The 14,098-nt window shown below is 52.7% G+C and overlaps 8 protein-coding genes across 8 annotated transcripts; 5 read left to right on the top strand and 3 right to left on the bottom strand.

Annotated features, from left to right (window-relative positions):
• The first annotated feature begins 40 nt into the window (after positions 1-40).
• On the top strand, positions 41-1,908 carry HMPREF1120_00221 (ubiquitin thiolesterase). Its single transcript, XM_009154211.1, has one exon. The coding sequence runs from the start codon at positions 74-76 to the stop codon at positions 1,838-1,840; it is 1,767 nt and encodes a 588-aa protein (XP_009152459.1). The 5' UTR covers positions 41-73; the 3' UTR covers positions 1,841-1,908.
• Positions 1,909-2,028: 120 nt separating this feature from the next.
• HMPREF1120_00220 (acetylornithine deacetylase) lies at positions 2,029-3,726 on the top strand. The gene has a single exon (XM_009154210.1). The coding sequence runs from the start codon at positions 2,122-2,124 to the stop codon at positions 3,505-3,507; it is 1,386 nt and encodes a 461-aa protein (XP_009152458.1). The 5' UTR covers positions 2,029-2,121; the 3' UTR covers positions 3,508-3,726.
• Positions 3,727-3,803: 77 nt separating this feature from the next.
• On the top strand, positions 3,804-5,253 carry HMPREF1120_00219 (60S ribosomal protein L36). The gene is made up of 3 exons (XM_009154209.1): positions 3,804-4,014; positions 4,324-4,506; positions 4,611-5,253. The coding sequence occupies exons 1-3, from the start codon at positions 3,958-3,960 to the stop codon at positions 4,692-4,694; spliced, it is 324 nt and encodes a 107-aa protein (XP_009152457.1). The 5' UTR covers positions 3,804-3,957; the 3' UTR covers positions 4,695-5,253.
• A 48-nt stretch (positions 5,254-5,301) lies between these two features.
• HMPREF1120_00218 (uncharacterized protein) lies at positions 5,302-6,885 on the bottom strand (the record flags this gene model as incomplete). Its single annotated transcript, XM_009154208.1, has 1 exon — positions 5,302-6,885. The coding sequence occupies one exon, from the start codon at positions 6,883-6,885 to the stop codon at positions 5,302-5,304; it is 1,584 nt and encodes a 527-aa protein (XP_009152456.1).
• A 464-nt stretch (positions 6,886-7,349) lies between these two features.
• On the bottom strand, positions 7,350-9,720 carry HMPREF1120_00217 (ankyrin; the record flags this gene model as incomplete). Its single annotated transcript, XM_009154207.1, has 3 exons — positions 7,350-8,400; positions 8,453-8,538; positions 8,596-9,720. 3 exons carry the CDS (start codon positions 9,718-9,720, stop codon positions 7,350-7,352), a joined length of 2,262 nt encoding a protein of 753 aa, XP_009152455.1.
• An 810-nt stretch (positions 9,721-10,530) lies between these two features.
• HMPREF1120_00216 (U6 snRNA-associated Sm-like protein LSm6) lies at positions 10,531-10,851 on the top strand (the record flags this gene model as incomplete). Its single annotated transcript, XM_009154206.1, has 2 exons — positions 10,531-10,750; positions 10,829-10,851. 2 exons carry the CDS (start codon positions 10,531-10,533, stop codon positions 10,849-10,851), a joined length of 243 nt encoding a protein of 80 aa, XP_009152454.1.
• A 370-nt stretch (positions 10,852-11,221) lies between these two features.
• Positions 11,222-12,186, bottom strand: HMPREF1120_00215 (uncharacterized protein; the record flags this gene model as incomplete). Its single annotated transcript, XM_009154205.1, has 3 exons — positions 11,222-11,592; positions 11,661-11,757; positions 11,833-12,186. 3 exons carry the CDS (start codon positions 12,184-12,186, stop codon positions 11,222-11,224), a joined length of 822 nt encoding a protein of 273 aa, XP_009152453.1.
• A 420-nt stretch (positions 12,187-12,606) lies between these two features.
• On the top strand, positions 12,607-13,856 carry HMPREF1120_00214 (S-methyl-5-thioribose-1-phosphate isomerase; the record flags this gene model as incomplete). Its single annotated transcript, XM_009154204.1, has 2 exons — positions 12,607-13,169; positions 13,229-13,856. 2 exons carry the CDS (start codon positions 12,607-12,609, stop codon positions 13,854-13,856), a joined length of 1,191 nt encoding a protein of 396 aa, XP_009152452.1.
• Between the last annotated feature and the right edge of the window lie 242 nt (positions 13,857-14,098).

Here is a 14,098-nt window from a genome sequence, read left to right as displayed (position 1 = left end):
TTGTTTGCATGCGGCACCGTGATTCCTCCGTTGTCGCCAACTCGAAATTAATTGAAGAGCTCAATGCACCATCATGTCGAAGCGAAAGTCCGAAGAGCCACTAGAAAGCGTCTTGACTGAGGCGTCCCCCGCGAGTAAACGGGTGCGCATCGAGGACATTCCAGAGGAAGCCCAGCCCGTCGCAAATGGTAGTACCTCAGAAGGCCAGAACGGCGACACAGCCGCCTTGAATGGCAATACAGCGTCTAGCACAGAGTCGGTCAACCAACGCGACGACGAGGATGAGACAGACGGCGAAGATGAAGATAACGAGGTGGCTGTCGCGCCCTTACGACAAAATGCTCCAACTGAAGGGTATAGCGATCTTTATCTAGACACCATCAATCGGTCGTTGCTTGATTTCGACTTTGAAAAGTTGTGCTCCATCACCCTTTCAAACATCAATGTCTATGCCTGCTTGGTCTGTGGAAAATATTTCCAAGGCCGCGGGCCCAAATCGCACGCATATTTCCACGCTCTCGAGGTCGACCACCATGTGTTCATCAATATGGAGACGAAGAAGGTCTATGTCTTGCCTGAAGGTTACGAAGTGCATAACAAAAGCTTGGACGATATAAAATACGTGGTGGATCCGAAATTTACAGAGGAAGAGGTCAAGAAACTGGACAAGGAGCCCAGGGTATCCTTAGACCTGGCAAACAGAAAATACAGGCCCGGCTTTATCGGCATGAACAACATCAAGGCCAACGACTATCTGAATGTTGTGGTACAGACGTTGGCGCATGTGGCGCCGTTGAGAAACTTCTTCCTGCTACATGCGTTTCCTCACACGGCACCCCAGTTACCTGTCCGATTCAGCACGCTTGTGAGGAAGCTCTGGAACCCCAAGGCCTTCAAATCTCATGTGTCGCCGCATGAGCTGCTGCAAGAGATTGCATTACGTTCGTCGAAGCGATTCACGTTGACCCAGCAGTCGGACCCGGTGGAGTTCTTGTCCTGGTTCCTCAACAACCTACACTTGAGTCTGGGAGGGTCCAAGACAAAGCCGTTCTCATCCATTATCCAGAAAGCCTTCCAAGGAAAGCTGCGGGTAGAATCGCAAGAAATCACAGCCAAGTCAGACATAACTGGCGACCGTCTCAGGTTTGAAGAGTCTTCAACTATCAACACCAACATCACCCCTTACCTCATCCTCACACTCGATCTCCCACCGGTTCCTCTGTTCCGAGATGCAGTGGAATCCAAGAACATCATTCCCCAGGTTCCTCTCACTTCTCTATTGCAAAAATATAACGGCCTGAATGCCCTGGAGAGGCAATCGCACCGAGTCCGCCATCGGCTGTTGCATCCCCTTCCTCCATATTTGTTGTTTCACATCAAACGATTCAGCGTCAACAAATTTGTGTCTGAGAGAAACCCCACCATTGTAACGTTCCCCTCGCCTAGAGGCTTGGACATGTCACCTTATGTTGAACCGAATCCGGCCGTCCACCCGCCGGGAGAGCCCATTTACTATGAGATGGTAGCCAACATCATCCTCGACACTACATCTGTGTCTGTGGGGGGCGGGGAGGATTCGAACGCAGCGGATGCGGCCAATAAGGCCGTCGGGGCCGAGGGTCAGAAGGTAGCTTGGAAGGTCCAGCTTCGAGATAAGGCAGTTGCCCATGCGCAGCGGACAGATCTGCCGGAGTGGTTGGAAATACAAGATCTCTTCGTGGATCGTGCAGAGGCCGAAACACTCTTTACTAGGGAGAGCTATCTCATGGTGTGGGAGCGCAAGAAGGGAAAGCCAAACACGGCCTCAGGTCAGGCTGACAAGGGTAAAGGCAAAGCGTAATTAGATGTGTAACACCACAATGTGCATTGTTTATTGCACTAATGAGATACTCTACGGGTGGTGCTCGACTTCTGCTCTGGTTTCTCTTTTCGTTGTTGAGTGATTGAAACTGGTGTTTTGCGCTTGCGGAGTTGCGCTGATCATTATATAAATGACGAAATGGAGCTATACTATAAGGTCCTCCCACAGCCTGCCATCTTAGATCCAACAAACTGGCTCGTGGAGCAGCGTCGTTGTCAACTTTCTAGGGGCTGGAGCACACCGTAGTAGACAACTTGAAGATGAGGCTGTTTTGGAGCGCAGCAGCAGTTCTGCTCTCAGCATGTATTCCCGAATCCCTTGCGGAAGTCAGGAGCAACACCAACCAACAGCCCCTTGCAGCACCCGTTCGGGCTTCAAGTCCAGCGGCAATTCAAGTTGACCATGACAAAAAGCTCTCCGAGGTGATTGCCGCATCACCTCTGCTATCACTACATCGAGCGATTTGCGAAGTGGAGTCGATCACGGACAACGAGCTGGCAGTGGGAAAGTTGATCACGTCGTTTCTCGAGGCTCACAACTTCACCGTCAAAACGCAGAGCGTGCCCCCGCCAGGCGCGACAAACAGTACCAAAGAGCGACTTAATATCTATGCATATCCCGATCCCTCGAAATATGCAGCATCAACCTCCGGCGAGAAGACAGCGAGCTCTGAATCGCTACCAAAGCCAAAGGTAGTGCTGAGCTCCCATATTGACACTGTCCCACCACACATTCCATACTCGCTCTCTCTACCTGGACACCGGCACCACAAGGATGATACTAGTAAGTTATCGAGTCGCAAAGACATCCTGATCTCCGGCCGCGGCACGGTCGACGACAAAGCGTGTGTGGCCGTGCAAATACAGGCGCTTTTGGATCTACTTGCGGGACACGACCAGATCAACCCGTCCGACGTGGCGCTACTGTTTGTAGTGGGCGAAGAGAAGCGCGGCGATGGCATGAAACACTTTTCCGCGTCCGAACTGTACAAGCAGACCAATGCAGACTACAAGGCCGTCCTGTTTGGCGAACCTACAGAAGGCAAACTGGCCGCGGGCCACAAGGGCATCACGATGGTCTCTATCAAGGCGCACGGCAAGGCCGCGCACTCCGGCTATCCCTGGCTAGGACGCAGCGCCAACAGCATGATTCTCCCGGCGTTGAATGTCCTCGATAAGCTGGGAGACATCCCTGAGGAGGAAGGCGGGCTACCACGCAGCGAGAAGTACGGTAAGAGCACGGTCAACGTTGGCTACATGCAAGGAGGTGTGGCTGCGAATGTCGTGCCTGAATTTGCCACGGCCGACGTCACATTCAGACTGGCTGGGGGTACAGCTGAGCAGGTGCGAAAGATTGTCACGGATGCCATTCGCTCGGTCGATCCGGACGAGCAGTTGGAGTTGGACTTTAGTCAGGGATACGGCCCGGTGCCCTTGGATGCGGATGTTGAGGGATTTGATACTATCACGGTCAATTATGGCACCGACGTCCCAAATCTCGAGGTGGCAGAGGGTGTCAAGAGGTATCTTTATGGGCCGGGAAGTATCCTTGTGGCTCATGGCGACAACGAGGGTCTGACTGTGGGAGAGCTGGAGGAGGCCTTGGAAGGATATAAAAAGCTGGTCAAGCATGCACTGGAAAACTAGGGACTAGTTGTATATGCAATAGACTGTGCCATTGGTACTTTCACAGAATAGAACGATCATACGTCTCGAAGGGATGCCATAGAGTCTAGTTATGGAATGCCTGACTCCATAGTTAAGGTGCATGCAGGCCAACAGTTGCTCAGTTGATGCTTCGGTGCCGGCGAGTGAGCCTGAGAGCTACGCCGGGCCTGGAGTGCCTGGCAATGATCTTAAACCGCCAAGACATGATATTGCGCCTTACCACTTCAAGAGCCCACAAATCGGCAGACCTTCCCCATTATGCGCCCGAAAACTTGAAGAAACTCGCGGGCTTGGCACTGCCACCGCCGCACCGCACCGCAGGTTGTCTTCCAAGTCTGGCTCGAACAACCTCTTTCGACGAGACAACCTTCAACGACGACAACCACCACCTCCGATTCCTTTCCCATCCGCCGAGATCACTCAGCAACAATGGCGAAGGAACCGACTCAGAAGTCCGGCATCATCGTCGGCTTGAACAAAGGCCATGTGAGTTCACGCCCGCTACACGCCGTTTTTGCATCACACACCAAAAGAAAGAGGGAGAGGGACGAGAGAGGGCGAGCCAGGGAAACGAATGCAGATGGGTCGAAGGACGAAACAATCGACAAGAGAAAACTTCTTTTCTCAAATTCCAATGCCGGAGCAGCTCGATTTCCGCCTTTTTCGCTACCTCGCTCGTTCAACCTTTGATCTCTCTTGCTGGAGGAGGACGAGGAGAATCAGGATGATTGGATTTGATGCATCTTCGCCTATCCGGAACATATTGCTAACCATGGCTTTTCCAACGCTGTTTAGAAAGTCACCCCCATTGCCCCCAAGCCACGCATCAGCCGCACCAAGGGCCATTTGAGCAAGCGCACCGCCTTCGTCCGCGAGATCGTCAAGGAAGTCGCCGGTCTGGCTCCGTATGAGCGCCGAGTTATCGAATTGCTGCGCAACTCCAAGGACAAGCGCGCACGCAAGCTGGCAAAGAAGAGAGTACGTCACACCTGGATCACATACCCTTTAACTCTAAGTGGACGACGGGATCTGCCACGAGGGAATGAAACGAATCGCTTGCTAACATGTCCTTCTCCACACAGCTCGGTACTTTCGGTCGTGCGAAGAGAAAGGTCGACGAGCTTCAGCGCGTCATCGCCGAGTCGAGACGTACCGGTGCCCATTAAACAATCTCTTTCTGCGAATTGGTAAAATGCAACTTCCGGGAACGTTCTGATATCCGTGCCGAGATAAAACAAAAACCCTTGCAGCGAGGCGGAAATTGGTGTGGATGGATTCTCAATTTCCGGTCGTGCTTGAAAGAAGATGCTGGCGCTATCAGAGAGTCGGAACGGAGAAAGCAAGGCAAGGCTTTATTGAGCTTTGAGGACATGGAACGATCCAAAGGAGTTACAAAAGTCTTTCCTGCCCTCAAGTCCATTTAGCAACATGAGTGCAACAAAACGCGCCTGTCGCATGGATGAAACAGAGTGCTTGGTCTAATCATTGATCGCAACGATCGTGATGGCTAGGCACTGACAAGATGAATCAATGAATTGAATCAAACTGGACGTGTTCTATTGATGGCTCTCATGACTCGTTCCTTGCGGACTCGAATTCCCTGATCTGAACTCCTATGCTGCTTCTGAATCAAACACTCGTGAATGATCGTGACAAGACCTGAACCCAAGCACAAGTCGCTAACATGTGGTTACGCACACGCATAATGGCAGTTCCTCGTAACCCCCAACACTCACATCATCGCTCCTAAACGACGAGGCACAGCACGGGTGGTCATCTAATGCTGACATCGACCTCGTCCTCGTCTTCCAATCCAACATCCTCAACCGTCGCCTCTGGATCCAACCGCTCCCCATCAAAAATGAGCCAAGGCGTCTTGTTTTCCTCCAACTTCTTAGTCGCGGCATATCCACGCATGATTTTCGCCATGGTCGTATGTGGACGCACTCGTAAATGCATGGGCTCATAGGCCGGGTTGACGAGGTGAATCACAATGGAGCTTTCAGCCTCCTGTATCCTCTTCGCTTCGGCAGCAGAAGTGGCTACACCGGCCTCAGCCTCGTCACTATCATCCGGATTATCACCGTCGGAAGACGCCCGGTTATGACTCTGCAGTTTCTCCTTCTGCCTCAGCTTTTCTTCATAGATCTCCGGCGTCATTGCTTCCAGGAGAATGTTTCCTTTACTCGGGTCATGGTCACGATCATCCTCATCGTCGTCCTCATCCAAGCCAAGACTTTGCTGGCGATAATCGTCTCTAAGTTTCTTGATCATGCCTCGCGTCGTAGTCGAGTCAAATAGTCTCGTCCCTCGCCAGGTCAAAAAGACCTTCTTCGCAACGGCATCGTCCAACTGCCATCTCTTGCACCAGAACTCCCTGACCTGCTTGAGTGACTGGGAGGCTTTGCGCATGACAACAAGCGGCTTGGTGTCCGGGATGTCGGATTGAATCAGGATTCTGACTTGTGGATCGTCCTCCTGTTCTGTCGGCACAGGTGTGGCGGTGCCGGTCCTGCCGAAATCCCGACCAGAACGGGCTGACACAGGCCTGCTGCTTTGAGCACGACTTCGTTCAATCGACGGAGCTCGCGTGGCGGTGGTCGGGGTTGCTGAAGACCTTCCCGTTGAGAGGGGACTCGGTGCATTCTCTGGTTCCAGACCCAAGCGCTGTAACCGAGCCTTTTCGCGGGCCTTTTGCTTCAACGCCCGTAGATATTCATCGTCCTCGTCTGATTCTTCTTCTTCCTCATCGACAGGGATAGACTGAGATGCGGTTTTTGCTTTCGAAAGAGAAGTAGTCTTCTTCGCTGTCGCCGTGGACACCATGGCCAGGTCGTCATCTTCTTCGTCGCCGGCAGCGCTCAAAGATGATGCCGTATATTGCCCTGTTCCTCGTGCTACCTTGGTCCTAGGCGATTTCTCCAAGCCGTTCCTAAGCATTTTCTCATCCCGGGGAGTGCTGCGCGTTATGGGCTTCTTGTCCTGCTCATGTCTGTGAGTGTGGGTGTTGTCCCTTGTCTTTTTGGAATGAGATGTATTGCGCAGGAAATCGTCATCATCATCTTCTGCCTCATGCTTTGGATCTTGTTCTTGTTCCACAGATATCCGCCTTCTCTTCGCCGCCGACGACGGGCTAACGACACTCTTGCTATGTTCCGTACGCGGTTTGGTGGTGGCTCTGGCCGCCGCCGCTTTTTTCGCGCGTTTCGCTTGTTCCGCTTGCAGGATGTCATCGTAGGCTACATTGCGGCCAAACACCGAGGAAGCGTCCTCGACTTTGGCCGACGACGACGCTGTGGGGGCCGCTGCCCACGCCGGCTTGTGGAAAAGCGACCGCTTGTGGCCTGTATTACTCATTTCACACGGGGCAGGCTGGACCTGGACAACGTTCGATGTATTCACTGCATGGCAATATCGCTGAAACATGCCATGCGGCGGGGAGTTGGTGGAGCGCGATGCCCCGTGGGTTTATTTATTAGCGTAACCACCAAAAAAGTGCAGGCACCGGGCAGGTACTTTGCGCGGACTCGGAGTTCGTAGTGACAACCGAGCTTACTAAGCGCAAGGCTGCCTCACTGTGCCTCAGCCTCGTTTGTCTCTTACTGAGGCAGAGATCCCTTGGATTCAACTTTGCTAGCTGTATGTACCCGACGACTGCTTCCCTCTGACCCAGATCTACTGGCAGGCAGTGTGTTCCCAGGTAGTATGATCTATATCGCTCCATGTCAAATGCATGCCAAATTACAATGATCAGTTTTAGAATCGTTAATGCGTTGTGCTGGTTTATCAAAGTATATTGTAAACTGCTATGACCAGTCGTCTCACCCATGAGCAGAGAATGATCCTGGCATGCTGAAACATTCTGCCTGCTGTTGCGGCTCGTCAGAACTGGCGCCGTCATGGCGATTCACGTCATCATCAGCCTCCTCATCTTCTTGGTACATGTTGGACTGGCCTGCCATTTGGAGCAGGTGCAAGAATGCCGCGTCCAAATCGTCGTTCCGGAACTTGCGGCGTTCAAAGTACTCCAACGGAGTGTATCCCATCGCGTCCTTGACACTGGGATGAACCTGCCCAATGCCTGCCGATGAAGCTAGAGCTGTCATACAGTCATCCCCCGCGTAGATGGCAGCTAGGTGGAGAATGTTCTGATGAATCTTGTTAACAACTCTGCAGTCGGCCTCCTTTTCCAGAAGGACCTTGACAACATCAAGTTGATCGTGCCGTACGCCGGCCATGAGGGGCGTCATGCCGTCGTCCTTCACAGCATCGATGTTGGCGCCATATCCCAACAGAATAGGTATCAGGTTTGTATTGCCAAAGGTGGAGGCGTAGTGTAACGGCGTCTGCCCTCCATACGCCACAGCGTTAGCGGAAGCGCCAGCATCGAGAATCTCGCGAACAATGGACCTAGAAGCCCCTATCTGCCGATAGCAGTAGCAATGCAGAGGGGTCCGACCGGCGGTATCTCTGCAATCTCTTTGTGCACCATGCTGTAACAGCAACCGAACGACTTCTGCATCTCTAGCAACGTGGAGAGGCGTCTGCGACAGTCCAGCTCCGAGGGCATGGCTTGCTCCGTTCTCAAGCAGAATGCGCACTGCATCGAGGTTGCCCTGCGATGAAGCCCACCATAGTGGTGTGGCGCCACGAATGTCCCCACCATCAATGTCAGCAGTTGAGGTCTCTAATACATCAAGCAGTCGTAGCTTTGTGATCCCAAGCACAATCTTGTGTATTGTGTTGTATTGCTGACTGCTGACGAAATCGTCCAAGTCGACCTCTCGTAGGACTTCGTTGTCGCACATAACATAGTCGCCAGGGACCTTGGAGGACTTTTGAGCGAGGAACCAGGCCCTCTCGATGACGTTGCTACCTATATTAGTGTATCAAGTCACTGATGTGATGGTTGGTAATGCATTACCTTCCGTTCGCTGCGTCGATGGTCAGGTCTGCTCCTTCAGAAATCAGAAACTGACACATATCCGTTCTACCGAGCGTAAATGCTGTCTTGTTGAATATTAGAGCCACAGCACCCCCGTACGAGCAACGCTTCTAAACACTTACGTGTATCAAAGTCCAGTTCGTTCTCGACACATCGTATATCGAAGCCTGTCCGGCCTTGAACATGTGTCTGAGGCGGTCCACGTCGCCTTTCGCTATGACAGCAAAAACTTCGGCCGATTCTGGCAACACTCTCATAGTGTTGAAATTCACCTTTGTGTTCAAAGCGGTAGATGCCAAAGCGAGGTGGATAACTCGATGCAAAGCCCAATCAGGAAATCGATATGTTATTCTCACAGCAGAATGCTCACGTCGTCGACAGTTTCGCTCACTGCAAGGCGCCTTCACGAATGCCTGTCCGGCATAGTTGACAAGAACGTGGCCAATCAGTCGACCTAGAAATGACGGTGTAGAGAGCTGGTACGGGCGATGGCAGGTGCAGCTGCAAGAGGACGAGCAGCGGCCATTCGCCGAGGAGGATCGACTTGTTTGAGAAATCCCTGGTGAAATCCCCAGTTCCCCTGAACTTAGCCTTCGACTCATGATATGGCCATCATCGAGGTCCACAGCCTCGGAGCTCGGAGTGAACGTCCCACTGTCCAGAGGGGTGTCTGTAGAGGCAGACGGCGTATACGCTTCTTGACCCGATTGAGCTTCTTCTCCGCTCATGTCAGAGATTTCGCTGGGATCGCATATCAATCGAGAAGGTGGAATTGGCATATTAGTAGCAAGGCACCTCATGTCGGTCAGCCTCGTGGTTTGGAAAAGGGATATGATTTGCAGGTTCCCCTGTAGATGGGCATTGATCTTCTGGACTTCTGAGTCGAGGGAAAGGCTTCGCATTGCGGTCAAATACTTTGCGATCACCTTCGCCCTCTGTTTGGCACGGACCGGAGCGACCTTCTCCACGACCGCCACTAGGGCCTTGATGTGTGAATTGCTGTTCTCAATTACCGGAAGAAGCATCTCAGCCTCGTCAAGGCCGAAGCCGCCCGTACCGACCTGTACCTGGATCCTGGATAAGATGCCTATGACAGCAGGTAAGCGGACTTGTAACGCGCTGAAGGCGGTAGGTAGATCATTGGCTGATGCTGAAATCTCCCTCAGCCGTTCTGCCAGTCTTGTGCCATACTCGAGGAACTGGGCGATGGCTGCCACCAGACCGACCAGGGCGGCAACTTCGGCCATTCTTGAAAAGTAGGGACTTCCGCCTACTGTACAGATCTGCTCAGTCTCAACTCAGCATTGGGGGTGCCTAACCTTCAAATATCGAGGTTAACCGGGTCAAGTCCGAAAATATTCACTGTAATGGGAGACCTAAACAAGCGATGGATGTCAACACGGAGCCAAAGGACGCGATGGCACGAAGCGCAATGGATTGTAGTCAGGCAGGAGTCATTCGACGTTGGGGGCCAAAATCAGGACAGGCAAGCCTCTTTAGCCCTCTATTTGGTGCGATCATGATGCCTGGACGTTGTCCAGCTTCCTTTAATCTCAGCCTCAGCGAGTCACCGTCTTATGTGCATTAGCTCCGCATGGCCAAGAATCCATCATGGCACAACAGCTTTGAAAACATGCGCTCGACGCGCTGCAACCGTTTACAGGTCTGTCGGATGGACACCGATAAGCGCGGTACAATATGCTCGCTGTTGACCTGGCCGTAGGTAGGTAGGTGCGCGCCCGAAAGTCAACGAGAAGCGAGCAGGGCCTATGCACGTAACTGCCATAGAGTAGGTCGTCCCCCCAGACATGCTCCGCCGTATTATCAACTGCAGTGGGCTACTTGGACGGACACTGGCAGTTTATACACGGCTGCGCAGCTTAAGGCTCGTCTAACAAGCTTGAAGCCCACCACTTGCAGTATCACAAGTGGCAGAAGAAGTGACGATTGACAAATTGCAAAGTTTGGGTCCAAGTCACCACGACTAGCACATCCCACGCCTTCCTGTCCATCGATAGTCTGCTACCAACCCGGGCAGCGCAAAACGTACCTTCAAGATGGAGAACCACAATTCCGGCGACTCGAAGGACCCCGCGAGTTTCTTGTCCTCGATCATTGGAGTGCCTGTCACCGTCAAACTCAATTCCGGCGTGGTGTACAAGGGCGAGTTACAGTCTGTGGATGGATACATGAACATCGCACTGGAAAAGTGCGCAGAATACGTCAATGGGCAACTACGACGGAACTACGGCGACGCCTTTGTGAGAGGGAACAACGGTAAGAGAGGAGACCACATGTTTTCCGAGCAATACTGTGGACGTGATCGAGGAGGGCAACATGCTGATCGAACTACAGTGCTGTATATTGCGAGCGAATGAGAAGCAGGAAGAGGAAGGGGATAATGGCCTCAGATTGCCCAAACTGGGGTGGAAAGAGACCAGCAGTTCAGGTCGCTGGATGAAGCATCACAACGATTACGAATGCATTACAAGCCACTCGCCCTTCGGCATGAAGAATGTTCTCCCCTTGGAGGCTCCTCGTCAACCAGCCCGCCTCTGCCGCAGAGGTCCCCGGTCCAATGCCCCTAGAAGCTGGGTTGTCTGCGGACCCCAGCAGCGCGTCTCTGGAGAGAGCGAAGCCAGGTGCCTCACAACGGATTCTGGGGTCGATGTGTCTGATATCCAAGCAATTGACGTGGGTGGATGGACCAACCATGCAGCAAATGGCCAATGACTATTTTTGAGATTATCATGTCTTGCTCGTCCAGAAGAATACAGTACGACCATGCACGGCAATGCGCCCGGACTCATCAGTCGGGGTATCCTCAGAATTGACACTGTCAAAGAACGTCTTCTTCACTTTCTCCAATTCTTCTCCCTCAAGAATCGCCAGCTGGCTTAACGTCCTCAATCTGCTCCAGACTGCATCTTTGGGCAGCCACGTCTCGAATTCGACCGAATCCTGGCTTAAAGGCACTTTGAACAAACTCTGTTGATCAACGAAGACTTGCTGCCACTTTTCATGTCGGAACCGTGGAGAATTGTCGTCGAATGACCATATTATATCACGCATGGTACGCTCCCAGCTAGAACGGACCTGCCACGATTTCGGTGAATTATCTTCAGAGAACAAGGTCACGTTAGCAAATCATCATGGGCTGCACATATTTAACACTTTGGTAGCCTACAGTCCTCAATGTTCCAAATGAGACCCAGAGTTCCCCCCGGTTGCAATATGCGCGATATCTCCCTGAGTGCGTCTATGTTTGCAAACCAATGAAAGGACTAACTGCCGAGTCAGCTCGCTGGATTTGGGGCCGCCAACACTCTCTGATACTATAGTAGTAGTATTAGACTTACCTGTGAAGGTATCACACACGCTACGCTCTCATCCGGTATCTCCGGCATATTGTCTGCGGTTCCTTTGACCACTTTAACTCGAGGCAGGGCTTTCTTTTGTAATTCTTCCCGCATAGCATCGTGCGGCTCAATGGCTACGATGTCATATTCTTCGGGTCTTCTGGCTAGAATCTCGGTGAATTTGCCCGTTCCAGCTGCCAGATCTGCAATTTTGGCACCCTTTACCCCGGCCATCCCACAACCTTGGAGAAGCCGCTCGACTGCTTCGGCTGGATATGTTGGTCGGTAGGCATCGTAGGCGCTGGCGGAGGCGAAGCCTACTTCGGCCACCTTTGCAATTTGAGAGTCCGACATGATGGTCTAGTCTTTGAAGAGTGTGCGTACATGAAATGGCAATGAATGGAAAGGGAGAGACTGAGGTACGTTGCCTCTTACCCTTCAAAGTCCACCAACTACTAAGGTACTGTACAGCGTAGGTATCTTCGAGTACCTGAAGTTGCAGTGTATCCCATCGGCAATCCCGAGACGCGACGTGGTTCGAGTACCGTGCGAGTCAGGGGAACAGGTGCAGCGGGGATTTTGCGACTCGCGAAATTATTCTCCCCGCAGCCGTTGACGTGCTGAACGAGTTTGTTTTATAGAGGGAAAAAATATCAGGAGGCGGCGACGAGAGACTCGCGTCGAGCCAATTTGTCGACCTCTATACAGTGATCGCAACAACTACTACTCACGGACATCGAAGGCGAGTGTCCACCTCTGCGACGCACCAGCACCATGGTTCTACAAGCGATAAAGTATGAACCGGCATCCGGGCCGTCACCTCCCACCCTCCACATCCTCGACCAGCTTCTCCTTCCACACAGAACAACATATGAAGCCATCACCGACTGTGAGCAAGCCCACGCCGCGATCAAGCAGATGAAAGTGCGCGGGGCGCCGGCGATCGCGATTGTGGCGGCTCTGGCACTGGCCGTGGAAATCGGCACGGCAGCAAAGTCGGGCAAATTGCCACCATCAGCAGACGAAACGAAAGAGACAATCAGTCAACGGTTGGAATATTTGAAGACTAGTCGACCGACAGCAGTCAATCTCGGCGATGCAGTGGGTAAACTTAAGATTTTGGCAAAGAAGGCTGCGATGCAGTCTGGAGCATCTGCGGACTCGGTTGCGCAGGCATATATTACAGCCGCAGAGCGCATGCTAGTCGACGATGTGGCCGACAATAAAGCCATTGGTGCCCACGGAGCTCGCTGGATAGAAGAGAATACGGTCGCTGGGAGACAGAGGAGACAAGACAAAGCACATGAATTGGAAGTCCTTACACACTGCAACACAGGGTAAGTCACGAGTGGCAGGCTCCTCTCCGGCTGGCGCACTGTTGTTGACAAGAGAACAGGTCTTTAGCAACAGCAGGCTATGGCACCGCACTTGGTGTGATCCGGTCCCTCAGAGCCGGGAATATGCTCACCCGGGCTTATTGCACCGAAACTCGGCCCTACAACCAGGGCTCACGGCTGACCGCATATGAGCTGGTCCATGACGAGATACCAGCAACCTTGATCACTGACTCGATGGCATGTGCGCTGCTGGCGAGAGAAGGGAAGCGTCTCGCTGCCATCGTGGTAGGAGCCGACCGAGTCGCCGCAAATGGTGACACGGCAAACAAGATTGGAACGTATTCCTTGGCCGTGCTTGCCCGGCATCACGGCATCAAATTCCTTGTTGCAGCCCCACGCACCACAATTGACTTGCGGACTCCATCTGGGAAAGATATTGTGATCGAGGAACGCGCACCGGAAGAAGTTACGAGAATCAGGGGCCCAAGGGTCACGGCTGAAGGGAAAGTCGAGGTTGACGAGGCTGCCGAAGTCATCTCCATTGCGGCCGCTGGAATCGATGTATGGAACCCTGCATTCGACGTTACACCAGCCGAATTGATCGATGGGGTGGTTACCGAAGTCGGTGTTGTGGAGAAGGTCAACGGCAAGTTCGATTTTGGTCCGATATTCCAACAGTCGCCTTGACTCGCATCAACCGACGCATGCTATGACCCCTGAGGCTCTATCCATCTAATCTGCCCGTTTCCGAAGGCTGAATAGTGCGATGGAACGTTCTTGTGAAGTCGGGGCCTATTGACTAAGCTCGTATTGCTGGAACAGAGTTTACTCCATAATTGGGCAGACCAGGCGGTCGGTTCGATATTGGCGATAAGGCTGGACCCGTGGCGTGATGGGCGTTCCGATTGGGCTGATGAGACTCAACCAAA

The sequence above is a fragment of the Exophiala dermatitidis genome (genome assembly GCF_000230625.1).
Source record: "Exophiala dermatitidis NIH/UT8656 unplaced genomic scaffold supercont1.1, whole genome shotgun sequence".
In the NCBI taxonomy this organism is placed as follows: domain Eukaryota; kingdom Fungi; phylum Ascomycota; class Eurotiomycetes; order Chaetothyriales; family Herpotrichiellaceae; genus Exophiala; species Exophiala dermatitidis.
Note: the sequence above shows the minus strand (reverse complement) of the source record. Positions and strands in the feature narration are given on the sequence as shown.